Source organism: Coccomyxa subellipsoidea (assembly GCF_000258705.1).
Source record: "Coccomyxa subellipsoidea C-169, whole genome shotgun sequence".
Taxonomy (NCBI): domain Eukaryota; kingdom Viridiplantae; phylum Chlorophyta; class Trebouxiophyceae; family Coccomyxaceae; genus Coccomyxa; species Coccomyxa subellipsoidea.
Genome location: NW_005178029.1, coordinates 1,357,559 through 1,383,387, shown reverse-complemented (window position 1 = coordinate 1,383,387; position 25,829 = coordinate 1,357,559). Strand labels below are relative to the sequence as shown.

The 25,829-nt window shown below is 54.7% G+C and overlaps 7 protein-coding genes across 7 annotated transcripts; 4 read left to right on the top strand and 3 right to left on the bottom strand.

Moving 5' to 3' along the window:
- Window positions 1–61: 61 nt before the first annotated feature.
- On the bottom strand, window positions 62–2,239 carry COCSUDRAFT_54271 (Ribokinase-like protein). The gene is made up of 7 exons (XM_005645398.1): window positions 1,992–2,239; window positions 1,789–1,837; window positions 1,484–1,611; window positions 1,102–1,373; window positions 828–995; window positions 520–711; window positions 62–391 (listed from the first exon to the last, which is right to left on the bottom strand). Exons 1-7 carry the CDS (start codon window positions 2,206–2,208, stop codon window positions 212–214), a joined length of 1,206 nt encoding a protein of 401 aa, XP_005645455.1. The 5' UTR covers window positions 2,209–2,239; the 3' UTR covers window positions 62–211.
- A 2,597-nt stretch (window positions 2,240–4,836) lies between these two features.
- On the top strand, window positions 4,837–5,247 carry COCSUDRAFT_33931 (hypothetical protein; the record flags this gene model as incomplete). The annotated part of the gene is made up of 1 exon (XM_005645397.1): window positions 4,837–5,247. A coding segment is annotated over one exon (411 nt), but the record flags the coding sequence as incomplete, so codon positions are not given.
- A 1,457-nt stretch (window positions 5,248–6,704) lies between these two features.
- Window positions 6,705–10,129, top strand: COCSUDRAFT_43783 (kinase-like protein; the record flags this gene model as incomplete). Its single annotated transcript, XM_005645396.1, has 11 exons — window positions 6,705–6,773; window positions 7,030–7,143; window positions 7,292–7,384; window positions 7,539–7,679; window positions 7,793–7,918; window positions 8,026–8,190; window positions 8,340–8,414; window positions 8,624–8,880; window positions 9,095–9,304; window positions 9,506–9,782; window positions 9,992–10,129. The coding sequence occupies 11 exons, from the start codon at window positions 6,705–6,707 to the stop codon at window positions 10,127–10,129; spliced, it is 1,665 nt and encodes a 554-aa protein (XP_005645453.1).
- Window positions 10,130–11,383: 1,254 nt separating this feature from the next.
- On the bottom strand, window positions 11,384–12,784 carry COCSUDRAFT_18099 (hypothetical protein; the record flags this gene model as incomplete). The annotated part of the gene is made up of 6 exons (XM_005645395.1): window positions 11,384–11,586; window positions 11,683–11,754; window positions 11,841–12,026; window positions 12,131–12,249; window positions 12,334–12,534; window positions 12,633–12,784. Coding segments are annotated over 6 exons (933 nt in total), but the record flags the coding sequence as incomplete, so codon positions are not given.
- Window positions 12,785–13,502: 718 nt separating this feature from the next.
- Window positions 13,503–18,600, top strand: COCSUDRAFT_67294 (hypothetical protein; the record flags this gene model as incomplete). The annotated part of the gene is made up of 14 exons (XM_005645394.1): window positions 13,503–13,650; window positions 13,834–14,188; window positions 14,305–14,391; window positions 14,502–14,653; window positions 14,761–14,902; window positions 15,039–15,262; window positions 15,403–15,567; window positions 15,690–15,888; window positions 16,115–16,323; window positions 16,672–16,924; window positions 17,158–17,363; window positions 17,693–17,842; window positions 18,011–18,169; window positions 18,268–18,600. The coding sequence occupies exons 1-14, from the start codon at window positions 13,612–13,614 to the stop codon at window positions 18,598–18,600; spliced, it is 2,673 nt and encodes an 890-aa protein (XP_005645451.1). The 5' UTR covers window positions 13,503–13,611.
- Window positions 18,601–19,407: 807 nt separating this feature from the next.
- On the top strand, window positions 19,408–22,216 carry COCSUDRAFT_67293 (cysteine synthase). The gene is made up of 7 exons (XM_005645393.1): window positions 19,408–19,540; window positions 19,672–19,872; window positions 20,026–20,152; window positions 20,285–20,457; window positions 20,617–20,763; window positions 20,956–21,171; window positions 21,537–22,216. The coding sequence occupies exons 1-7, from the start codon at window positions 19,472–19,474 to the stop codon at window positions 21,819–21,821; spliced, it is 1,218 nt and encodes a 405-aa protein (XP_005645450.1). The 5' UTR covers window positions 19,408–19,471; the 3' UTR covers window positions 21,822–22,216.
- COCSUDRAFT_54269 (small GTP-binding protein) lies at window positions 22,204–25,431 on the bottom strand (the record flags this gene model as incomplete). The annotated part of the gene is made up of 10 exons (XM_005645392.1): window positions 22,204–22,239; window positions 22,444–22,632; window positions 22,929–23,132; window positions 23,448–23,664; window positions 23,994–24,169; window positions 24,331–24,509; window positions 24,635–24,706; window positions 24,824–25,045; window positions 25,140–25,233; window positions 25,351–25,431. The coding sequence occupies 10 exons, from the start codon at window positions 25,429–25,431 to the stop codon at window positions 22,204–22,206; spliced, it is 1,470 nt and encodes a 489-aa protein (XP_005645449.1).
- Between the last annotated feature and the right edge of the window lie 398 nt (window positions 25,432–25,829).

Here is a 25,829-nt window from a genome sequence, read left to right as displayed (position 1 = left end):
TTTGATACCCATCTTTTACTGTAGTTTTGCTCATCAATGCAATTCAACTGAAAGTAGCCTTGATTGCAATATTGTGGTTATTACAATCGTTCCATACCGTTTTCCGGTCTTATGCTCAGAGCAACAATGATGTCATTGACACACAGGACTAAAAAGACTCACACGTAAGGAATTATGTCACAGGGGGTGCCAAATATATCAACAAGACGTCCTAAGCTGCAGGTGCTGAGGCGAATGAAGCACTTTTGAGAAGGTTCTCTGCATCCTGCTCTGACGGCTGCGCACCAATGGCCCCTGGCTTTGTAGTGGTGAATGCTCCGCAGGCTGCTGCAAACTCCACAGCTCGTCGCAACTTGTCAGCATCCGCCTGCAATGCCCCTAGTCCTCCCAGCTGCCGCACAACAAGGCCACACGTTGGAAGTGCAGAATGATCTGACACTGACTGATAACACAGTGATGCACAGGCAGGCACTGCATGAAAGAGCACTGCATCGTATCAGGCAACTGTTTGGGGCTCACCTTCACAAGGGATGCTATGAAGCCTCCCAAGAAGGCATCTCCAGCGCCAGTCGTGTCAGTGGACTCCACCTTGAGCACAGGAACGATGCCTGTGTAGTCTATCTTGCCACCAGCCCCATGGAATGCATAGGAGCACCCAGCCCCACCCCCAGTCACTAATACACCCTTCACTCCTGGCAACTGCTCCAGCACCTGCGCAGTGGACCAAGATCACTTTTCCCTGAAGATGAAGAGGAGGCGAAAAGACTGCCCCATATTACTGGAAGCTTTGGGATGAAGATTGAAGTAAAGTGCAGCCAGGAACACGCCTTGTCTGGGTGTTGGAGAGCGTCGGAGGCGGACAGGCCAAACAGCCACTCAGCCTCTTCATCCGACAGTTTCACGATGTCGGCCTTGCTGACATAGGGCAGAATGATGCCAGGTGCCTGGTTCTCATCGTCCCAAAAGACCGGCCGCCAATTGACATCGACCACCACCTGTCAGCAAAGTAATCATGAGCAACACCTAATAGGATGCTGCCTCGAATGTTTGCATGAGCTCTGCATCCTTGCAATTGCAAGATCAGTTGGCCCGGAGACGCACGACTGCGCTGCCGGACTTGGCAGCCTCGACGGCTTTGTGCATGGCTGCAGCAGTGACTGGGAAGCTGAGGCCAAGGGTGCCTGTCACGAGGGCTGATGCGCTCTGCAGCGCCTCGAGGGGCAGCTTGTCTGCTGATATGGCAGTGTCCGCAAAGCTCTCATTGGGCCCTCCAAAACCCACAAACTGGCGGTCCCCTGAGCTGTCGTAGACCACCAGCACATCTCTGGTCGGCAGATCCACCTGCTGCACACCGCTGACATCCACTCCCCGCTCTGCACGAATGCACAATGCGAATCATCACATTATCTGTGTAGCCTAGCTACATGACAGCCGCTGCCAGCTGAGAAAGACCTGTGTGTATGGGGCTTTCGGCCTTGCTCACCTGACAGCAGATCCATCATCTGTTCGGCCAGGTCATCTTTGCCCAGGGCGCTGATGAAGGCAACCTTCACATTCAGCTTGGCGATGGCAGCAGCCACATTAGCGGGTGCACCGCCTGGATAGGGCGTCCTGACAGGCAAGCCAGGCAATCCCTCAATTGATCACTTTGAGCACACTATCTTGAAGGATTGAAGAGCAAGGCTCTCGGCTACACTGTAGCTTCCCACACTGACGAATGAGACATTGTGACGTTGTGCAGAGCCAAGCAATGTTGTGGGGGCGCAATACGCCAGATAAAATGCATACCATGACTTCACTTCCTCCTTTGGGACACCCTTCTCATTCGCAAGGCAATCTGCACGCAGACTACCCTCAAACAGATGTTGGTGGAACAATGAGAGATGATGCCGATGCAATTGCATTCTATGGAATAGTTTTAATCATCAGCGTGTTAAAAACCTCAATCAATATCGCTCCTAGGTTTGTGTACGTCTGTGATGGGATCGCACCGAAAAGGGCTTCCCCAAAAGATATCACCGTGCCGGTAGGCTGACCGATTCCGTCTCCAGCCATCGCTTGTATCTTTTGCAGTCGTTTGGACTTCTTTGTATGTCTTCGTGGCAGCTGAGGGGTGACAGGCGAGGAGCGAAAGGGATGTGCACTTGAGGGGTGCCCGTGTAAGCCCGATCTGATCCCCATGTGCTGGGCACCCGCTATGCCCACCATGAGTGCTAAATTGCACCGAAAAATTACAAATACCCAAAAGTATAATGACCTGTGTTCCACAGCTTAGAGCGTCCTGGTAGTGCAGGGTTTCTAGGTGGTATTGTCATTGATTATAATAATCGAAGGGTTATTCAGTCCGACATACTGACCCTGCATTAGTTGTGCCAGAGAGAACCTCAGTGAGGCTGATTTCGACTCAAAGTTGGAACGCGTCGAGAAATACTTTCACTTGATCGTGCTCGTAGCCATTGTCTTGCTCAAGCTTCATCCTGGACGATTCATAAACGACAAGGTCGAATGCTTTCCAAGCGGGGAGTCGGGGAGAGCCTGGCTTCCTCGAAAGGGACAACAAGCTGGCCAACGCGGCGACTTCCTAGTTCAGCATGCCAAGCCCGGCACCCTGCACGTATTGAGCGCCTAGCAGGTACTCTCTTCTGCCAGATTCGAAGGTGGTCGGGTGCAAGGAAGCTGGTTTCGTCACGCAGATGCGGGGCGTGACCTGGACGACGCAGTCAACAAAGCGGGGGATGGATTGATGTCAAAGTACTTCAGCAATACATGAATGATTGTAACAATGTTCATAGGAGCCTTGTTGATGCTTAAAGAGCCCAGACTGTCGTGGCATCCATTTCGCAAAGCTCTAGGAAATTTGCTATTATCCTGGTTCTTCAGATACTTGCTGTCAAGGCTAATTGTCCCCTATTTTGCTCTGTTCAGGATCGTGTGGACAGTTTGCTGGCCGTTTGTATGGACTGGAGGCCAGTCAGAGACCTGTGGGGAGCTTGGCTTCCTCGAGAGGTCAGATGAGGGTTACCTGCCTGCGCGCTGGACCAATCAGCAACTACAACAAAGTAGCACCGTAAGTATCCATCAATTGTCTTTCCACTTGCATGGCGTATCTGGAGCTGCTTGGCGGGCACTGGGGATGTGCTGAAGATTGTACAAATATCTTGGAAATGTATCTTCTTAACAGAAAAGCATCATCAGCTGTGTATCTGCCTCCGTCGTCCTCTTCGTTTTATGAAAATTATACGCAAAGGTCAAGCTTTGACAAACTATGGTTGCATGGCAGGATGACAGCATGGTCGCCTCTACGGAGCGTCCAGAGCTTGAGCAAGTTCTTCTTCATATCTGGAACTGCCACGCTGACAGCCTGGTATGCGCATCCGCACCTGCTGAATCTGGCGGCGCACGTCTTGAATCTGGACTTCAAGGACAATGTGACAGCGTTCCAGACGTCCTTCTTCTCCTTCCTCTCCCTGGTCTTCGCCATCTACAGCGGCAACACCATGGCTTTCCTTTATGATGTACGCTTCTATATGGCCTATCCTCGTCCAATATTGCAGTACTTGTCACCATGCTCTTGATGCTACTCCAGTATCTAATACACCATGCTCTGATCTGGGCCTTTGTGTGATCTGTGCAGCGGCAAAAGGAAGTCGTCAAGAATCTCTACGCGGAGTGCATGGCTCTGGAGGAGCTCCTTGAGGAGTCTGTGAACACACTGGGGCCAGATGCCAGGGACATTCTGGCACAAGTCAGGTGGGTCACTCGGTCCCTGGAGTCTTAAGATAGCGTTGACTGTGTCATAGGAAGGTCATTTTCTTTCATGGGTGATCGGCGGCTGATTTTGACGAACAATGTGCAGGTTGTACATTGATCAGGAGATGTACATGCCTGAGAACCAGTCTCCTCCTCTCGGTGAGGGGCATGCTCTGGCTGCCATCCGCGCCAAGGCCCGCAACTACCGCCGCGCAGGCACAGATGTTGGAGAGATCCTCCAAGCCTCTCAAAGGCTGGCGCATGCTCAGGTATGCATGTCGTTGTATCACGCCCACATGTAGGAATAATATCGTAAGCACTTTCCTTCCAACCCTTGCCACTGTTGGATTGCAGTATGGCCAGTCCTTGCTTATTGGCTGCATACTGCAACTTGGACTCACACATTGGATTTCTTAAAACTCACTGTGCCGTGTGTGTCTGCAGAGTGCCAGGCAGGCCACCGCGTGCAGGCTACTGCCACCAGTGCACTGGGCACTGCTGTACACCATCGGGGCGCTGTTTGTGTCGACTTTCATCCTGTTCGAGACAGGTGGCAGCTTCAGCAACGAAGGCCGGCACATCCTCTTCACCGTGCTGTGCGGCCTCATGTCTTTCGTGCTTGTGGTGAGTCCACCTGCCCTGCAACTGCTCCTGCTTGAAGTAACGACCCTCACACCTTGTATTCCTTTCCAGACATAAAACTTGTTATTGTCTGGTCTGACACAAAAGCTGCCGATGCAGGCGCTGCGTGACCTGGCGGACCCACATGAGGGCGTCTACAATGCCACAGCGCTGCTCTCAGAGCGCCTCTCCTACATCAACTCCATGCTGAGCAAGTACGAGAAGCTGCCCAGCCGCGCGCCCACCGTGGCCGCCACCATCGGCACCTCCGTGCCCTCCAGCACCATCGAGGACGCAGCCTCCAAGACCGGCGCCAGCGGCCTGCTGGGCATCATCGGGGCGGCCGACCAGCTGGTGGAGGACGCCGCAGATGCTCTGTCAGACAAGGACTCGGACGACGGCGGCGACGGCGGTGTCCCGGACTCATCCCTCAGCCAAATCGGCGCTGCTCTGTTTGGCGGCAAGGCGGCGGCCACGGACGCGGCCCCCTCAGCCCCCAGCGGGATGGGGCCCTCCACCGGCAGCCCCGCCGCCGTGAGCAGCAGCAGCAGCGCTCCAGAGAGGAGACAAGAGATGGCAGCCGCGGCGGCAGCTTCCCCAGCGCAGGGCAGCAACGGCAGCAGCCCAAGGCCAGACCTCTCGCTGCGGTCAAGCATCGTGGAAAAGCCGCTTAGCTTCAAGAAGTCCGGCGGCGGGAATATGTCGAGCCAGGCGCTGTCCGGTGGCACTGGCAAGCGGGCCGGCGCTGCGCGCACCCTGCTGCGCGTGAAGAGCCTGGAGGAGCAGGTGGCCTCACTAGCCAAGCAGTCCTCCCCCGCCTACAGGTGGCCCGGCGGCGCGCCCAACGCCAGCCGGCCCTCCGCCAATGTGCGGTGACTGCGGCGTGGGCAGCACACGTTGTGCTGCACCATCAGCGACGCGTCGCGCTGATGCAGGTTTTGGTCGGCAGGCTGCTTTACACAGCGGCTGCGTAGTTCTTTTGGCAAACCTAGTGCCGCAGTGTACAAACATGGGAGTTGCGTTGGATGAAGTTCTCTTTTTTGAGACTGAAAATGCGACAAGAGTAGTTGTAGATGTGTAGTGCAGCGTATCTTCTCCCTTTGCAAGTCTGAACTTGCTGCAAATTCGATCAGGAGTCAGGCGACTCTCGCAGCCCTGCATTTCATGCCACACAGGAGATCTTTACAATGGTCCTGATTGGGTGTCATGCACGAATACGAGAGCAAGGCAAGAGACTGTGTGGTAGCTGATGAGCTGAAGACTTGTTATGAACTTGTATTAATATTTTTGGTGAGACAAGCTGGCTGGCGATGTTGTGCCATGGGAATTAATGTATTCTTGAACGCATGCTCACTTGCACAACAAGATTTGATCGACCAGCAAGAGGTCAGGAGGACAAGTGGGAGGATGCCAAGAGGATGTGAGGGAGTTTGAAGGATCAGTGTGACTCTAGAGGTGCTTCCTTGAGTTTCTTCACTGAGAAATATGGTCTTTGTGTGCAACTGCCATTTCTAGGCCACTGTGGCTGTGGCCACCTCTTATGAGGGGGATCTATTGTATTTAGATCTGTGCACATGTGGTAGTGGTGATTGGCTTTTAAAGCGCTGATGCACTTCATGATTATGATTGCCAGTCACTGAGTGGCCCCTGCCGGACACATGCACATGCACGCCTTATGTGCTCATGCTAGATCACTGCCTGTGGCTCGCATTCAAATCGCTCCGCTGCGTATCCTGACTTGTCACACCTCCATTTCTTTCAATGAACTCGTATCATTATACCTTGCTTGTCACTTTCAGTGACACTACATGGGGCTAACACAAGGTTCATGCATGCGTTTCCAAGTCCTTCGAAGAATGAGTTTATGATCTTCGAGTCAACACTGTGGGCATTAAGTCGTGACCTCCGGGGTGGCGCCGTGGCCGCCACCGCCCGGCAGTGCCCTGTGCAGGCAACCCAAGCGCTGGTTGTATGCAACTTCATCATAGCCAGTCAGTCCGAGGGTCCGGCATTGAGAATCCTCAAACGCATCTTCCATCTGTACTTTAACACCGAAAATCGGACATGGCGGTAGGCGGCCTGGAAGCAGGGCTCACCCTTTGATCTGCCTGGATCCGTAAGGGGCGTCGACGAAAGACGTACGAGCTCGGTTTCTGCAGCTCCGTGAGTCTTCAACACAATTCATTGCTGTGTTCACCACAGTGGCTTTCCATAGACTTTTGCGCGCTGTATCGCTGGAGGCATTTGTTCCCTAAAGCATTTGCAAGCATCAGAATCAACGCCACTTCTTCCTCACTGTAGCTTGAGGACCCGATCACAGTTTACGCAGCGCCATGAGAAGCAAGAAGTGCACCCTCCCATGCATTGGAAGGCCTCTGGTGTTGGACAACGATTACCATGAGGTACGCGACCAAGATTTTTCAGTGTGCACAACATGCGTTTGTTGCAGCAGCTCCATTGCCAAGCAGCCAAGTAATTGTGCGTTGTGTTCCTTAGCCCTTTAGAGCCAGACTGATCAATGAAGCTCGTCAAACTTATTGACATATTTCAGAGCGTTTGCTTGGCAGAAGACGTGAAATTGTACCACCGCACATTTGTGGCTGCTTGCTGACGATGACCTTCACGATGTGTGAGTTGAACGGATTATTTTCTGGGCAGGTGCCACCTGTGGAGTACTTGATTACACCTCAGGTGCGCCTACAAGGGCGATCCGTACGGAGCAAATTCTTCGCACGCCCAAGTATTCGCCCAGACCCCTCAGCATCCTCCAAGGTGAACGCCATCGCCTGCTGTAAGCCTCACCCCGGGACCTGGCCCACAGAACATGTGCTTTAAGCTTATGATATTCGGCTGCAAACTATGCAAGTTCCTTCGATGCTCATGCCTCGTCTGAATTGAAGCTGTCTTCCTTGCAATGCAGGCACAGCAGAGCAAGCTCGCTCCTGGACTGGTACAGCGCCTGGCCAAGCGCCTTTCTATCGCTGTGGGCTATCCCTTCATCTTCAACAACAAGGTGCGGCTATTCATACCTCTGATCCTGTGACGCCTCCCTTCCAATGTACAGCCAAAGTCCAGCGTATGCCATGGTGTCCTTGTGGTCACCCTCTCATGCATGCTGCAATCCGTGCACCTGTGATGTCTGACAGTGTGTGCTGCAACCTGTGAAGGTGGACCCGGGAGTCAGGGATGCTGCCTTGGAGGAGCTCCCCCACATTAGGCAGCAGCTGCTCGCTGCAAATGAGCAGAATGCCATCCTCCGGCAAAATGCCGCTCTTTTTGCTGGCCAGCTTGGACAGAAGGAGGCAGCGGTGAGCTTGTCATCATCAGCAAAGCAGTGCTGTGTCCCCTTGTCCATTGGGAGGTTGTCTCTGCTTGGAGATTGTCATCACTATTGTGTGAAGTGTTGACATGTACCTTGCAGGCCAGGGCATCAGAGCAGGAGGCAGCACTGCTCAGGCAGCAGCTCACTGATGCCGATGAGGTGCACAGAATAGAGATGGAGGAAAAGGACTCCCAGCTCCAGCAGATGGTTGCACGCGAAGCAAAGGTGAGCCTTCTGACCAGTGCTGGGGACTATCCTTGCATCCTTGTGACCTGTACGAATCAAAGCCACTGGTGTGCATGAAAATTGATCAACTATGGTTTCTTTGTCAGGCCAAGAAGGCAGCACAGGCGGCCAGGTCACTGCTGGTGATTAGCACGGCGCAGCTCAAGGACAAGACTGGCCTGCTGAAGGAAAAGGAAGCTGAGCTGGCAGCTGCACGGGACACCATTAGGCAGAAGGAGGCTATGATCAGCCTGCTGAAGCAGATGGAAGAGGTCATATACCTTTTGCCTATCAAAGTGTCATCCTGTGATGCTCATATGCAATCTGCCAAGCAATGCATGTCATCCCTGCATATTCAGTCCATGACTAGTCATGGCACAAACGCTGCAACTGGAGTCTGACAGAGCGCTATTCGGTACAGGATGAGCTGAGTGAGGAGGATGAGGACACAGAAAATGAGTCTGATGAGGAGGTGCAGGACGAGGAAGCGGAGCAGGTGCAGAGTTTCGGAAATCTGTGCCGCCTACCAGAGGTACCTTCCCTCCATTTTATTGCCAGTGACATGCAGAGCCTGTCTGTTGTAGACACCTTGCCCTGCACCTGTTGCGAATTGGCAGACTTCTTGCACGCGCCACATGCCTGCAGCTGAGGCTGTCATATAGTACAGTAGCATGACTGCACTCAGCCTGTGTTGCCTTCCTGCAGGGTTCCTGCACGGTGACTGGCGAAGTTGGCGAGGGCGGCTGCGCCACCATCTTGTCGGTCAACATGAGCTACGAGGCCGTGGCCAAAGTGGCCCGGAGATTCAAGGACAAGGACCAGACCCAGGATGCAGAGAGGGACCTGCACAACGAGGCGCAGGTGCTGAGCGTACTGCCGCCGCACCCAGCTCTTGTGAAGGTGTTTGGCTGGGCAAGCATCGACAACCCCCTGACTGGGACCCCCCAGGAGGCCGTGATCATGTAGAGGGCCTTGTGCAGCCTCAGCGACCTGCTCAAGTGCGCGCTCCTGCCCCCTTCATCTCCTCTTTCCCCTTGCACAGACCCTGCCTTGAGCGCTGCTCGCAATGCTACCCTGATCTAGAAGGATGGCAGAATCTGGCATATTTCAATGTTTAATGTTGCGGCCCTGTTGAAGCATGCGCTCGAGACTGACATGCCTCTGATGGGGCCACAGGGAGGGACGGCTGACTGGACGCCCAATGGAGACACTCAAGGCGCTGCTGATCCTGTACGACCTGTGCAAGGGGGTGGCGCACTTGTGGGGGCATGGCTACATCCACCGCGACATCAAGCCCCCCAACATTCTGATGTACCTCGACGGCTGCGCCAAGCTGGCCGACTTCGGTTCCGCCATGCTTGAAGACGACCCATGCACCGAGTTCAGGTGCGCGCTGACATCAACACCTGACATCACCGCACGACGTCAGCATCCTCATTCTGGCTCCCCCCACATACAAGTGTCCCCCACATGCAAGTGTTTAGCGGCAAGCGCCTAGCCGAAGGTACCCTCAAAGGAAACTGCATGTGAAGTGGCGCATGTAGAGAATACAGCAGATGAGCCTGACAGGATGTGTTGCGTGCGCAGCGGCACGCCCCTGTACTGCACGTCAGACTCCTACCTGGACATGACGGCAAGCCAGCAGGACGACAAGCGCGCGCTGTGTGCGACAGCGTGCGAGCTGCTCACCGGGGGCGAAGTTCCAGACGAGCTGCGGGACCAGTACGACAGGCTGTCAGAGGCGCAGAAGGAGCTGGCCGAGGCGGAGTTTTTGCGCGGGGCGGAGCAGTGCCAGTGCACCGACATCTGCTATGACGATCGGGTCACCGCCGCAGAGCGCCTCGGCTTGATCGGCATCACAGAGGTACGCAGCCCTTTGTAGCACAGTGGCATCTGCTTGGCGTGCCTCCCTTGGTTGTTCCTTGATTGCATGCAGCTCCTGCCTTCTTTTTTAGACTGAGATCACTGTGGTGATGACTGCCCAGGGGGTGCCTTGTGTCATCCCAATCCACCATGCTGTTCTGGCTGCAGTGCACAGGGAATTCTAATTAGGCTCGCTGCTGTGCACGGCAGGTGGTACCGCTGGATAAGAGGCTGCCGGCAGAGCTGCTGGAGGACATCCTGCTGGGCATCCAGGACCCCAGCAGCCTGCCGCTCAGCTGCCTCCAGGCCAACATCATGTCAGCCATCAGCAAGATCAGCCAGTCATGAAGTGAAGCCTGGCGCGGAGGAGTCTGACGATGAGGAATTCTGATTATACTGAAGAGACAAAGTTGGAGACAGTTGCGTGGAGGACTTGAAAGTTGCCGCACAGAAAGGTGCTTCACACAGAGCAGGAATGAAAAGCTTGTTTCAGTTGGGAGCCAAGCAGGCGTGCTGCGCCATGCTGCCTGTCTTGTTTCCCTTGAGCTCATTGAGTTGTCCTGAGCTCCAGACAATATAAGCCGGAATTGTATGTTGGGCCCATGGGCCATGAACGCACGAATATAGGCAGATTAGGCATCCGCAGTCCCAATGGCGATCTCGATTTGTGGTTGAGGATCCTTCCCTGAAACAAGGCTTTGTTAGTTGGGCAGTTGCATATGCATGAGGTTGCTTGAGATGTGAAGAAAATGCAGACTCTGGTTTGATAGGACCTTTCTGCATAGGGTTGACGGCTATCTGTACTGCTTGATATTGTTCCCGTGCTTGCATGTACCCGACAGCGTACTTCTTGCTTATTAAGCTTGGTCTTACAGTTGAAGAAACCCAGGCAAACCGGTTTGGATACCCATGTTGAGAAAGACAACAGACTTGGTTTTAAAGAGAGAGCCCAGTGCAGAGTAAGCAATGTTACATCTTATGAGAAATTTTGATCCGGAGTAGGCTCTCGCACTGCGTGAGCAGCGGCACATTTGTAAGCAACTCAGCGAACATCGCAACTAGAACCGTTCACGTGCACACTTTACTCACGTATGCCTAGGCACACCTAAACTACTGCGCCTATGTAGGCCTATACGCTGGAAATCAGAAGTTCAATCGAGTCTGCCAACCGTTATGCTCACAAATCGCACGTGCATTCAGCAGTGCAGCAATATCTATTGCGCTTGGTTTCAAGCCTGGCCTTGACGGTGCTCGGTTGCTCGCACAACACATCTCTACCTGACTTTCCCTGCAAGACTTGCAGTCGGCTCTTTTGTTCTGAGCTTGTAAAAGCAGCAGTGGTCACAGACCTGGATCAGTCCGTGATAAGTGAAACCTGGATTCTCATGCTACAGATCACCCTGCCTGCGCTCCCCTGTCACTGCCGCTCCTTAACAGAATCCACTCATTCCATACTCTTATGTCCCTGCCACAGGTTGGTCTGGCAGGAGCGGCCATGGTTTCAGCGCTGCAATTGCCTCGTTGATGCCCGTCACCAACACCCTCACGCTCTCTGCATTCACCTGACCACAGCACGTTGCTCTCCTCTCAGTAACTGAGGAGTCACAAGTCACCCAGCCAGTAGCATCTGCAAAACCCTCTGAGGGAGCGTAGCAGCCTGACGCACACCTGAAGTGGGGGCAGAGGGAAGTTGCCCGGCGGGTACTCAAAAGTGTAATCTCTCTTGTCCCAATGGTAGAATTCGCTGACCCCCTTCCCATACATCATCGTCCCAGCCTCATCGTAGTCATTCCCATAGGTGTAATCTGCCCCACAGCACGATCCACCTCAGAACTTGAGTGAGACGCAAAGAAGGTGGCATGTGCATTGCTGTGCAAAGGAATGGGAGGGAAGGAACTCACGAATGATGAAGACCGGTTTGCCATCCCTGCTTGTGAGTGATGCATCGAACGGTGGCTGCACTATGAACTCGCCTGCATGGCAGTTGCTTCACTCATCTCCATTACTACATTCATCACATGCTTGAAAAAGGGAAAGAGATGGACAAGTGTGAGCTTACCGTGCAACTCAAACTCCAGAGGCCCGCCCGGAGCTTGAGATGCAGCAATGCTGAAGGCGAACATCTCAAGGATCCACCCAAACGCTTGGTTTGCCTTGGGGTCATTCTTCATGCGTAGAGCAATGTCATACCAGTCCTCCACTATCAAAGCCAGCAGGTCTCTGTGCATCATTGTAGGAGCATTGCCTGCAGCACATCCTTGCTCACACTTAGGAAATTGAGGAGCAGGCTCTCCAAACAATAGCAGCACAATTTATATATACGGGGGGCGAGAGTAGCGATTGTCTCACCTATTGGTAAGATAGCGTCAAATGGCACATCCTTTTCGTTGTAGGGATCGATGACTTCCTTATTTTCTCTGGGAAGCATGTAGGTGAAATGGTATGCAGCAGACTTCGTTGGTGTCGCCCTACGACTCAAAAAGAGTCAAACACAAGTGCCCCTTCCAGCCATATCCTGCAAAGGGAGCGTGAGAGGCTGGCTGCCAACTTACCAGAGAGGTGGTGGCCGCACAAAGATGTAATCAGGCTCAATCATGAGAATGTACCGCTCTTTAAGCGTGGGCACAAACTTGCGGACCCACTGCAAAAAACCATATGGCCTGTTGAGCACAATGAAGCCCTGATCTAGTCCCATGGGGAGCTTGTCCACCACTGCTGTGGGAATCTCTTCCATCAGCTTATCCTCCTGGCCGCTGCGTGCAAAACAGATTTCCTGTCATCACGAAGATCCTGCCAACGATTGCTGAGGAGATCACTAAGTCAATATGAGGGCAGCAATGCATGTGTTGACAGAGAGAATGGGGCTTGCCTGTGCAGTAGTCTGGTGAACCCGCCCATAGGGCTATCAGGATATTGTCGCTTCATCTTCTTGTAGTGATAGTAACAGATCCGCACTTGCCATTCTGTGTAAAGGCCACCATCTACTGACGCCACCACATGGTATTTGTCCCCAGGCGCTGCAGCAGAAGCCCTGTCTGCAACCTTGGACTTGTGCCCATCATCCAATCTCCCACCTCCCGCATCCCCAATCTTCTTCTGAGGACCTGGATACACATGGAGCAGTTTCAAAGGACTAAATGATGCCTGTGATATTGCAAATGAAGCATGGAAGAATTATAGGAGACGCACCTGTTTCTCCTGCACGCTCTAAGCGTGGCCTCCGTTCTAATCTATGCTCTCGCTCGAGAAATGGCACATTTTCGACTTCTTTCCTAGCAGCATCAATGTGATGCAGGCGATGGTCCGGTAATGTAGACAATCTGGACAAGTTTCCCCTCAAATTATACACAGTAATCGCTGCCACTGCAAGTACGGTGACGATTATGAACGTTCTCGTTCTCATAATGGTGGCAAATTTTTGCTTTTATCTTGCAGTCGCATCGTTCTGCACTGTCCCTCACCCCACAAAAGAAGAGCATCGTCGGTTCCCAGGACCGATTTCTTGGGCATGTGTGCCCAGTCCATTGTGTACTGGACCATCAGAAACTCTTCCTGACTTTACATTTGAAGGAAAGCATTTGCAATTTCGATCTGGAATGGCCTGACTCTTCCATGATGCGATTGTGCATGCGATGAAACATCAAGGGTGAATGGAGTAATGGAGAGAGGCAGCAAGTTTTCTTGGTGAACTCTTGATGTCAGCAACTTTCACCTCGATCATCACGTATTCTCTTCATTTGAAACTGTTGTGACTGTTCTCTTCGCCGAACCGTGTGCGCGTTAGACATGCAGAGTTTGACAGCTGGAACGGAGCACTAACAAGTCTTAGGATGGAACAGGGTCAACCGTCTGCAACAGATGATGCCAAGGTACGTCAATTAACCTTATAATAGGCAACTTGTGACGGCTTATCTGCAAACTGGCAACGTTGTCACTTTCACCCCAACCACCTGTATATCTCTCCATTCACAGGGGTGCCTGCGAATCCTCTCTAAATTTTGCGGTGTATTTATGAGTATCTCACTCTGTGTGTTTCATCTTCACATCTGCAGGGCCCTCGGAAAAATCTGCTGGGTTTTCTGGCTCATCGTCTCAAACAGAGAGAGGCCTCAGCCGCTGCGATGCCTGGCCATGATGGCCCATCCTCTGCAAGTGGCAGCAAAGAAACTCTGCGAGCATCTGTGAAAGAGGAAATCAGCACAGCGTCAGGAGCAGGGTCCCTGGCATCAGATGGCTCTGAAGCCTCTGAAGAGCTTGTCGAGAGGCATGCCAGCCCCGCCCGAATAGGGCACTCCGCAGCAGAGATTCGTGTTGGCACGCAGCCAAGTGCATCTGTCTCTGGGGCAGCAGCCAGGGGAGGCTTGGGCACTTGGCTGACGAGGATTACTGGCGCCTACTCGACAGCAGGTAAGGAGCCTTTGCAATCACCGGGCATTCAGGGCTTGGCGATTTGGGAAAGAAATTGGCAGGGAGCAGTGCAGCAAGGTGTCATAGTTTGAACATGTGACTTGGGCTGCTTGCAGTGAGGGGACTTGGGGGCAGCCTGCTTCGTGGGGACAAGCTGAATGACTATGCAGAAACAAAGGACCGCTTGGAGCGCACGGCTGCTGGTGCGCAGAATGCATCTGATATTGTCCCAGTCCATCACATCGTCTCCCTCCCATGTGTGGTTGGTCTCCACGTCGCGTGTAAGGAGGACAGGGGGTTCTGGGTGCTGCAGATCTTCATGGGGAGGTGCGCATTGTGGGGCTGCGCCGGTGGACGAGCATCATGCAGTGCCTTAGCTCGCAGGTCCAGGGGCCCATCTACACCACGCAGCCCCTGTCTCCCGGGAGCCCCAACGGCGAGGGCGACTGGCAAACTTTTACGCAGGTTCGTCCTTGCAGCCACACGGTGTTCCTATCAATCCTCCTCTGCGCAATGACATGTACAGGGGCTAATCATACTCCATGGCTCATGAATGGTGAATGCTGGTGCAGGTCGGGGGCACAGCGCCGTCATCTGCAGAGGCGGAGGTGGCAATGCGCGTGAATGACATGTGGTTCATGGAGCCCGGTGGCGAGCCCCTGACTTTCAGGGAAGTCTTCCTGAAGAGCCGCGCGCTGGAGAACATCATCGCAGGTGAACAATCAATTCTCACTGCTCATTGGTTCACTCTCATGCAGGCTCTTCAATGTCTGCAACCTTCTCATCTGATCTAATCATGCAGGGAGACTGGGCCATCATCGCTCAGCACGCATTGTGTAATGCTGTGCAGGGTATGCCAAATGGCCGCCAGCGGATCCGTCCGAGAGGGAGCTACTGGTGGACCTGTTTGCTGTGGCGCTGGGCGGCGATGCGCAGCTGCACAGCCGCCTGGTGGATGCGCTCATGCGGCTGACTGAGACCTGTGCGCGGTGGAAGGAGGCCGGCGCCAGCCCAGAGGAGTGCATGAGCATCTCTTTGCCTGTTGCGGACGCCCTGGGCTCCCTGAAAGCTGCGGTACGCTCCCATTCAACGCAAAAGAGTGTACATGCCATATGTTGGATGTGCGCAAGATAGCGACTCATTAGACATGGCTCCTTGCAGGTGGCTTTGGTGATGAGATGGGGAATGGCAAAGAGTGTCTGTCGTCTGTGCAGGCTTCCGTGGCCATTCTGGATCGCAAGATGGCGGCCCTCAAGTCAGAGATCTCGCAGCAGGCAGCGTTAGCGGCTCAGAAGCACAAGTTCAACCAGGGCAGCGCGCACCCGACGGGCGATGCCAGCCCCCGCCGACTCGCTTCCGGCCTTGCCGCCACAGCGCAGGTCAATCCCCTCCACATGGTTTTCACCTGTGATTTTCCCTTGGCGCAGTGCTCGTGATGAGAAGTGGTGCAAAGGGGTGCGCCGCCTGTGGGACAGTGCTGAAGCCAGAGTGGTATGTGCAGGTGATGGCGCAGAGCGAGCGGCTGTGCCGGCTGGCGGCGGAGCGGCGGGCACTCGTGGAGGCGGCGCTGGCGGCTGATGTGTCGGGGGCGCTGGCGGGCATGCAGGACCGCGGCGCAGCGCTGTCGGCCGCCATCCTGGACGCGGAGGCGCGCATAACCTCCGTCCTGCGCCAGAAGCGCGACGGCCAGTCCAACCGCGGTGCGCGCCCGTAGCCCACATATGAATTTTCGAGTTCACAAAGTCTGGTTGTCCCTTAGAATGTCCCACTCGTGGGACTGAAGGATAGGGTTGAGACAAGAGAAGGCAAAGGCAACAGACACCCCTCGCGGTACCATGCCTTTGAAAATCCAGTTCAGCAAACAGGAAATCCAATGCCATACATATCTGCTGAGTATCTGAGGCCGAGGGGTGTTGGGGAGCGCAGGGCGCAAGCTGCAGTCGATGGAGGGGGGGCTGCGGGAGGTGGGCGAGGAGATCGCGGGGCTGGACGCGCGCCGCAACGCGCTCCTGGCACAGCTGGCGCAGCTGGAGGCGCAGCTGGCGCAGGCGCACGCGCGGCGCGCCGACCTGGAGGAGTCTCGCAACGTTTTTGAGGAGGGCGTCGCCTTCTCCCTCGACGCCCTCCAGCACCAGGTGCGCCACAAGCTTCCCCCCTCGGTCCCTGACCTGCATGACATATTGCCTACGAAAATGCTGTGCCAAAGGCGTGCATTTGCCATATGACTGCCTGTCTTCCCTTGCAAATTGGTTTAGCTTGTGTAATTCTAGCATGCCAGACTTGCAATGGGGAGAGCACAGAACCCGGAGAGAGATAATCAGAAACTTCTGAAATTGCAGATTGTACACAGCCTGTATAAAGGTTGCGCTCACCAGTGTGAAAATTGAGGCCGCCTGCAGGGCCACCTATGCAGGGTACTGCTAGTGCCCATAACTGCCAGAAGTGCCAGACCGCAAACCCTGACACCTGGGTGCATGGGGCAGGTGGACGAGCTGGCGGCGGAGCACCGGCGGCACAATGCGGAGTCGACGGCGCTGCAGGAGGGACGCGCGCTGCTGGGGGTGCTGTCCGGGGAGGCGCCCGGCATGCTGGCGGCCGCCGTGCGCTCGGCACGCGCGACCGCTACCGAGGCCGCGCAGGACTTCATCCACTCGGCCTGCCGCCACCTGTACTTCCAGCGCGCCGAGGCCCAGCTGCTCCTGCGCAAGCTGCTCTTCTGCGCCGCCGAGCTGCAGAGTGAGAGCCCATCCCTGCCACTCTGACTGGAACAGTGGCAGACTGTTGCGAGAGCCTCTAAACGATGCCCCACAGGGAGCATGCTACAGAACACTTGTGACTCCTTCCAATCCAGCTGTGCAGCTGTGTGGGCCTCCTGCGTTGGAGTGTGGGGTGCAGAGGTGCGTTGCATCTGGGCTGATTGCCTGCCTTGCGTGTCTCACCAGTTCTTCCGATATGAATGTTTGCTGCAGGCCTGTGCACGAAGGAGGAGAGCGCGGCGAGGATGGGCATGACGGCGCTCACATCAGACGTGGCCGGTCAGAGGCGCGCGCTGCAGCTGACCTTCCTGGAGGCCGAGGCAGCAGCCACCGCCCGCCTGGCCGAGGTTGACGCCGTTCGCGCCGCCGTCGAGGCCGCCTGCTCCATCAAGCTGCCGCCCTCCACAGCACCGGCAGAGGTGCGCCCCCCCTAAATTACGCTTGCGTATTATTTACAGTCATACATGATGGCTGATGTGGTGGAACAGAATTTGGGCCCCTGGCCTTCATTGCTATGTCTGTTCCTGCCGCACCTTGCCAGAAGGAAAGGTGATACCCGCTTTTAGGGCTGCCAAGATTCTACTTTGTATTGGAATACACTACTATTAGACTATAATTAGACTATTATTAGTAGATAGAATGTACACTACTATTATACACAGGCTATGTAGATATGCTGGGGTTGGCATAAAGATGCTCGGTGCAAGATGGAACATGATTTTAATTCTTTGTGGCACCCCACCGCCAGGTGACCGGCACGAAAGAGAGCAGCGTGAGCAGCACACAGACAGAGGAGTTTGTGGATCTGCTGGCGTCAATTGCAGAGCTGCGCAAGCAGATAGAGGGCCTGGACAGGCCTGACAGCCTGCCTCCCCCTGGCCAGCCGCTGCCAATGGAGGTGTGTTTTCAAGCGAGCGGATCAATAATTCAGGCTGCACGCACGACCTTCCTGGTGCATGCTTGCTGTGACACGCGCGCCTAATGCAGCTGTGAATGATGCTGACATGTGTGTTGTTGGCACAAAAGGTGCTCGCAATTGCTGAAAATTTGAATGGATGTGCTTCAGGAGGAAGGCCAGATGGTCCCAGAGGCCGAGGGGCTGGTCGTGAAGACAGTTTCAGGAGCAGGGCCGCAAATTGCCGGGTCTGCAGGTGCCCCCCATGTGCCGCACATAGAGGCAGAAGAGGTGTCGCCTGCAGAAGACTTTGCGCGCGATGAGAGCCCGGTGCGGACCACTTGACTTTCTGTGACTAAGAATTGAATGGGCGGAATCTTTCAAACACCATCTCATGCAATCTCACTGAAGCTGCCACCATACTGCAGGACGCCGTGCAGCTGGAGTCACTGGTAGATCAAAAGGCCGCTCTGCATACAGAGGAACCTGCCCAAAGCGTTGTGCCGCCCTCTGGCAGTGATAAGGTGGAGGAAGAGGTCACAGCTGATCCACCAGCAGGTGCAGAGCCACTCAGTGCTCCTGCTCCTGGTGGGCATGGCAGCCCAAAAGATGGCCATGGGACCGGGGATGCGGTACAGGATGGCTCAGATGACATGGAGCAGCAGCGGGAAACAGACAAGCCTAAAACTGTGCATGCTACGGCAGCGTCAGCTCCGCACCAGACAGAGGAGCATCTGCCTCTGCCGTTGCACGATGACTGAGCAGCAAGGGAGACAATCTGTTGTGCCGCACATGTGCTGCCAGTTCCGCAATGATGTGATAATGGCTGCTGGCCGCCTGTGTGTCTGAGGCTGTGGGGCACTGCAGCTCAGCTTGCCTTAAAATACAGCAACTGCAGGCGCCTGTTTCATGTGCTCGTACCTGTGGGTGGGCATCTCCTCAACAATTTTTGATCAGTTCTTCTCTCAGTTCCAGACTGTAGGAATGATTTGATTGTACTGTGTATAATGTTGGGCAACATTTGTATGGAAATCTACTCAGTACAGTATAATAAACAGTACTTTTGTATTCGCACAACCGCCAGGGGCTGGCGCTGTTTCTGCTATAATTGTGTGATGGAGAAGCCTGTTGGTGTCGTCCATGTACTGTCTTGAAGCATGTAAAGCTCCTACTACGCAGTCTTTGAGTTAAATTCAATCTCACATGGGACTTGCAACATTTCTTGTGGGCTCGATCGCGTACTTGAAGGCAGTGCCTGCCGGGCACCGTGCCTGGCAGTCACTGCGCAGTGACTGCCAGGAACTGCCTGCCTCAGTGAGCCGCGCTGCATGCAGTTGTCACACACCCTCCTGCTGCACCATTCTAGCCTTTTCGCGACCAATTCAGGATCAGATGGGCTTACATGCTCCTGGATTTTTCGACCCTCTTGGTCCACCCCATCAAAATTCAGCTGACCAAGGATCAGCTGTAGCTAGCTAGGGTTTGATCTGTATGCCGGCAGCACGTGCAGAGCACCGTTGCGCTTTCTCAACTCTGCCCTCTCTACCAACAGAAAACGATTTTGGTGAGGGTCACAACACTAGAATAAGTTGTTCAAGGAAGATCCTATCGTGTCTGTTGTGTCTGGTGGCAATGCAGGTGAAAAGTCAGATCAAGCAAAGTTGCGGGCGATCCCCAGTCTGCAACGCCGTACGTCATCAGGCAAGATAATAGATTTGCTTTATATACAATTTCTACAGGCCAGAAGAACTCATGTTTTCCGTTCACTTTTCCAGAGCTGGACGGCTGACACATCTTGAGGGCGTGGTGTTGTGTTCTGCTCGTCCCTGTAGGTACTGAGGCAGCATGGCTCGCAGTTGCGAATAATACGGCGCGTTACTCATTATGCAAGACGAGGCGAGACAAGGTGCCAGTCCACTGCAGCAGTGGAAGAGGCACCTGTAGCTGAGGCCCCACAAGCCAGACCTCCACCTAAAATCGCTAGCAATGTTACAGAGCTCATAGGCAACACACCTATGGTGTACCTCAACAAGGTCAGCACTGCATTCTAAAGCGCCCCGTGCATCATAGAAACCTTCCGTCTCTTACATTGTAGAATAAGGCCGAGGGCCTGAATCACTACTGCAGCTGAATGCTGTTTTCCCTGTGAGCTTTGCTGGAGAGGGTCTTGATGGAGCCATATGCAGGTTGCCCGGGGCGTAAAAGCACGCATTGTTGCAAAGCTGGAGACCCAGGAGCCTTGCCGCAGCGTGAAGGACAGGATCGGCCTCAACATGATCGAGGACGCCGAGTCCAAGGGCCTCATCAAGCCAGGTCAGATATAACCGTCAGTCTTCACTCCACCGCTCACGTGAGTTGGGTTTACAGTGCCTCACAGCTTTTGTAGCACTGTCAATGTCCCTGGCATGACTGGGAAGCATGAATGACTGGTGCGTTGTGGAGCAGGGAAGACAACGTTGGTGGAGCCGACATCTGGCAACACAGGCATCGGGCTGGCGTTCATTGCAGCAGCCAAGGGCTACAAGCTCATCCTGACCATGCCCGCCTCCATGTCCCTGGAGCGCCGCGTGCTGCTGCAGGCCTTTGGCGCCGAGCTCATCCTCACTGACCCCGCCAAGGTGCGCAGCTCTGTTTGGTGTCTATGTACCGGCATCGGCTGTTGCCGATGAGGCTGCAGTTTATGCTGTCCAAGCTGATGGCTAGTCTCACTTCCACCCCTATCATTCCAATATTATTGTCAAGTCCAAGCAGCATTGCTCACATGTTTAGTGTGGCAGGCGATGAAGGGCGCTGTGGCAAAGGCGGAGGAGATTGCGGCGAAGACAAAGAACTCATATATTCTGCAGCAGTTTGAGAACCCAGCGAATGCCGACATCCACCGGCTTACCACCGGGCCCGAGATCTGGAGGGACTCTGCCGGCCAGGTCAGCCACACTATGTGGCGTTACATGTATACCTGCAGGATGTTAGTCTCATGCAGGGCCCTTCCACAGAACATGTTCCAGACTTTGCGCTTGCTGCTGTGCATGGGGCTCCGTGCGGCGGGTCATTTGCAGGTGCAGTGAACGATTGAGCCGAGGCGGCTGTCATGACATGTCATGTACAATTCTGCGCAGGTGGATGTGTTTGTGAGCGGCATCGGAACGGGCGGCACGATTACAGGGACCGGGGAGTACCTGAAGAGCCAGAAGGACGTGCATGTGGTGGCAGTGGAGCCCAGCGAGAGCCCTGTGCTGTCAGGCGGCTCCCCCGGGCCCCACAAGATCCAGGGCATCGGCGCCGGCTTTGTGCCGGGCGTCCTCAACACCAAAGTATACGACGAAGTCATCCAGGTCAGCGCCGCCGCCTCTTTTCCATATACTCCCTTCCTATTCGGTTCCATCTGCAAATTCCGCGCCCGGGCACAAGGCACCGACGACAGCCTTCCAGTTCCTAGTAATACCATATATTGCAATGTGTGCATGTTCTCCTGGGCTTCTTCAATCAAGGAAACAGTGACCAGCAGGGACTCTAAGAATTCTCTTAAGGGCAGAACAACAGACATGTGTGCTGGTGTCTACAGTGCGCATGCAAACCCACCACTTTCTGACTACTCGTGTGTTTTTGTGCTGCAACCATATGCGCACCTTTCCTCCTGCAGAAAAAGCGCGTGTAACAAAACGTGTAGTGTTTTGAACATGTGCGTTTATGGTGGCAGGTGAGCAGCGAGGAGGCGATAGACATGGCGCGGCGGCTGGCGACGGAGGAGGGAATCTTCTGCGGCATTTCCTCGGGAGCGGCCGTGTGCGCGGCGCTGCGCGTGGGCGTGCGGCCCGAGTACGAGGGCAAGCTGATCGTGGTGGTGCTGCCCTCGTTTGGGGAGCGCTACCTGTCGACGGTGCTGTTTGCAAGCACGCGCGAGGAGTGCCAGCAGATGGGCGTTAACGAACGCGTCCTGCTCTCCGACCAGTCCGGACGCCAGTTCTTCGTGCCGCCCCTCTGATGCATCATTGTTGCAATGGCCTGACTTCGGATTTGTCAAAAGCGTGGAGAGTGGCTTGGGGAGTGGGAGCGGGTGGTTCTCTTGAAGTATTTGCAAAAAGGGCCGCAGGGCCAACAAACTCTGGGGCAAAAACAATGGAGGGACTGGCTCTTGAAAGGTGCAGCCTCGGCAGCTGTGGCTGCAGAGGAAGCCGGGCTCTTTGGAAAGAAAGATTTTGTGATTGAAGTTTTGAAATACAGTCCCGTTTCTTTTAGGAACGCATGCATTCATACAAGGACAAAGAATTGCGTCAATTTAAGTTTCATTGACCTTCTTGCAGCTCCTTGCTATCAGTCACAGCACTCAGGCCTGATCATGACAGACATGTTCATTATGTAAGCAGTCATTCGAATGGTTCCTGGATGCGTTCTAGCAATTCCTGCAGACATTCAGCTACGCATGCCACTGATTCATAGGCATTACTCCAGGCACAACCTTACAGCATGCCTGCATCTCACAATTGCTGCAACCTCTTTCTGCGGAGCCCCTTGGGGCCCTCATTTGAGGGGGCTCGTCTCCTGCCAGCTGGCGCATGTGACTGCGATCTCTTGCGCTGCTTCCTCTCCGCATTCTTGTGCCGCACCAGCAGCCGCAGGGGGACGCCTGGGAAGCCAAATTTGGCGCGCAGCGAGTTGAGGATGAATTTGGTGGTGTTGTCCGACAGCTCCTCGGCCCCCGAGATGAAGGCGGCAAAGGTGGGCGGCCGCGCAGAGACCTGCGTGACGTAGCGCAGCCGCATCACCTGCCGCCCTGCCGCCGTCCCCCTGTACTCCTCCACCAGCTGCGACAGGCACAGCAACTGTCTCATCCCTTGGCAAATGCGTTATCTCCTGATTTAAATGCAAGATTTGCTCAATGTAATGCATAAATAAACAGCAATGCCGGCTTAGCATGCGGCCCTGCAATGGGTGATTCTGTTAAAGGCATCTATTCAATGACATCCCTCCCAAATAAGCACAAAGATCAGGATCGTAGCAATTTCCCCTTGTCCACTGCAGTGGACATGCAGAGCCTCTGCATTGAACATGCAGAGCCTCTGCATGCTGTGATCGACAAGACAGGCAAGACTGTGCTAGAGAGAATGCCTGCCTTGATGAGCCAGCGGTTGAGGCGGGCTGTGGGCACGCGCTGGTTCCAGACCCGGAAGGCTTGCAGCGCCGTGGGCAGCACCTCACCCGCGCCCGCCCCCGTCAGCGCCGACACGCCGATGCAGGGCACACCCGCCACCTCCGGCAGGCTCTCCTTCACCTGCTCCTCCACCCTGCCAACCACCTGACACACCCCCACACCACCTCCGCATCAAGCTCACATCCACAAATATGCAGTGTGGAAAAGGGGATAGCAGAATTGATTGGACTACAGTAGCAGTGCTGGAGCCAACACAAGCCTCCCATGCTCGCGATGCAATACCAGTAATGAACCACTCACTGGTAGTCAGCCTGCAATACAAGAGCTATGATCCTCGTGGCATGACAACACATTGATCCGGTAGAATACATGGTACAGGCCTATGTTCAAGATGTGAAGGCAGCAGCATGCAGCGTTAGAGAAGGCGACAAAAGCACTTGTATGGCGGCCACGGCGCACCTTGTCCCGATCGAGGGGGGAGAGCAGGTCAAGCTTGTTGAGGGCGATAATGAGAGCGCGTCCCTCGCGCACGATGCTGCTCGCCAGCGCCAGCTCGCGCCGCGTCAGCCCGGCACCCAGCTGCGTGCTGACGGCCGCGTCCACCATCAGGACCACAACCTGCGCAAAATTGAGCGCGTGTTCCGCCTGCCTCAGCGCCCCTCCCGCCACCGCCCCCCTGCCGCCAGGGGGAGAATATTACTACAAGCACTATTGTAACGCTCGCATGCATTTTCACCCATTTCTGTCACGGCTATGTGTGTTTTTGCAGCACCTTCTCCAACCTTCCCTGTCCTTGCAGCCTCAGAATATGTCATGATTGACATACTCAAGCTGCGACCAACCAACCAACCAACCAACTGTACAATGACTGCATGTTTACCTAATTATGCCATTTTATGTGCTCTGCCAAGCTTCCTCTTAAGCAGGCGCACGCTCTGCATCAGCAGGTGTCATGGGGATGGTGTACCCCTGTGCATGCACATACAGATGGACCTGGTGAGTCACCGGCAGCCGTCTTCGGGCAGCTTGGCGTCGCGGATCCAGCCGGCGCTGTCCACCAGCTCAATGGCGTGGCCCTCCCACTCAAAGTCCTCCGCCACGGCATCGCGCGTCAGCCCCGGTTCTGGACCTGTCAAGCTGCGTTCCCGTCCGAGCAGATAATTGCACAGCGTCGACTTGCCCTGCGCACAGCATGCCACTGCGGTGTCACAGGCAAGATCTTGCAGCACGTATTGTGCGCACACGCTAGAGAGGGTCCAGATCATGTTTTCTTTGCTGCGCAACATACAGGATTGCATGATTGCAGGATGGCAGTCATGACATGGTTGAAGTGAGGCCTCACCACATTGGGCTGTCCAATGACGGCAATCTTCATGTCTTGTGGGCCTTCCGTGTCATCCTCCCCGGCTAGCCCGGGTGATCTTGCCTTTGGCGCTGCCTCCTCTCTCTGTGATGCCCGCTCCTCAATGATCTTATCTATCATTGGCTGCATGGCCGTGTACAGGTCTACCAAACCTTCACCTGCACACCCAGATGTTTCAGTCCCAACCGTCCCAGCCATCATGAACAACACTGTTGCATCTCAAAGCACAATACTGGTTGGAAGTGTTGGGTTTTGGGTAGCAAAAGTGGCGGCAGGCACGCACCTGTCTCAGCAGAGATGGCCACTGGCTCGCCAAGCCCCAGCCTGGTAGCCTCTGACAGCGCGTCACTGACACCTGCACATACAGCTTCACCCCGTCAGGGATATCCCCCACACAGCGCGTGCATGAACGTTATCTGGGGACATTGATGACGACAGCTGTTTATTTGGAGCAGAAGGGGTGTGGCCCCACCAGAGACGCCGCTGCGGCCCCTGCGCTCGGCCTTGTTGGCGGCCAGCAGGACGGGCGCAGTCAAGCACTTCCTGAGCCAGGCCACGAGCGCCTCGTCCTCGGGCACCAGTCCGCTGCGTGCGTCCACTAGCAGCAGCGCCAGATCGCACCGCCTTACAACGTCCAGTGTGATGCGCGTGGCCCTCTCCTGGATGCTCCCCTTCGCCATGAACGGCTCCAGGCCTGTTGGGGACCGAGCAAGCACCGACAGTCAGAAATGGTGGTCCGAGGAGGAATCTAATGATGCATGCGCATTGTGTGCGTGGTCAGGAGTCACCTGAGGTGTCCACAGCCATGAAGCGCAGGTCGGCCAGCTTGCCCACTCCCCTGCGGTAGTCTCTGGTGACATGGCCCTCTGGGGTGTTGTGCACCTAAGGAAGCACCAAGGCACTTGGTGCTTGTCACCAGCTTCTGCATAATACCTTGCCAAGAGGAATTAGTTAGTAAAAACATAGTCACGATCATTCATGATGGAGCAATGGCCGCACCAGGGCTAATTTGCAACGTGAGAACCTGTTGAACAGTGCTGATTTTCCAACATTTGGTCGTCCTATGATCGCTACCTGCATCACAAGAGATGGACAAAACATCAGCTTTGGTTTTCACGCATTGCTTACTTCGTGACGGAATCCAGAGTTAGGAGTGGGCTGCAGATGATGGAGCCATCCCAAGTGATCTGTGAGTTCACCACTGGCAAATCTTCTGGGGGAATTGGCGGATCCGCAGCAGCTTTCAATTTGGTGGTGAACGTGCTGTATAGAGCAGCAGATCGCCTCCTCAGTGCTGTCGCAGCTCCTTTCAAGACGCTCATGAGAGTTGGCTTTTTGCTCTCTGTATCCTGCACGGTACGGAATCCAGCAAGGCGTCTTTATTCATTCTTACGATCACAACGATAACCTCCGCTTCACTCTTCACTCCAGTACTTGAGTTGAGAATTTGAGGTGCCACCCGTGCCTTCCGCTTTGCA

Bases quoted from the DNA above. Each gene is read 5' to 3' on its own strand.
- COCSUDRAFT_54271 (XM_005645398.1), bottom strand. From the start codon at position 2,208: ATGGTGGGCATAGCGGGTGCCCAGCACATGGGGATCAGATCGGGCTTA. The intron at 1,838-1,991 runs GTGCGATCCCAT...GTCTGCGTGCAG, and splicing joins TTTTGGGGAAGCCCTTTTCG to ATTGCCTTGCGAATGAGAAG. The intron at 996-1,101 runs GTGCGTCTCCGG...CTTTGCTGACAG, and splicing joins CCAAGTCCGGCAGCGCAGTC to GTGGTGGTCGATGTCAATTG.
- COCSUDRAFT_67293 (XM_005645393.1), top strand. From the start codon at position 19,472: ATGCAGGTGAAAAGTCAGATCAAGCAAAGTTGCGGGCGATCCCCAGTC. The intron at 20,153-20,284 runs GTCAGATATAAC...GTTGTGGAGCAG, and splicing joins CAAGGGCCTCATCAAGCCAG to GGAAGACAACGTTGGTGGAG. The intron at 21,172-21,536 runs GTCAGCGCCGCC...TTATGGTGGCAG, and splicing joins TATACGACGAAGTCATCCAG to GTGAGCAGCGAGGAGGCGAT.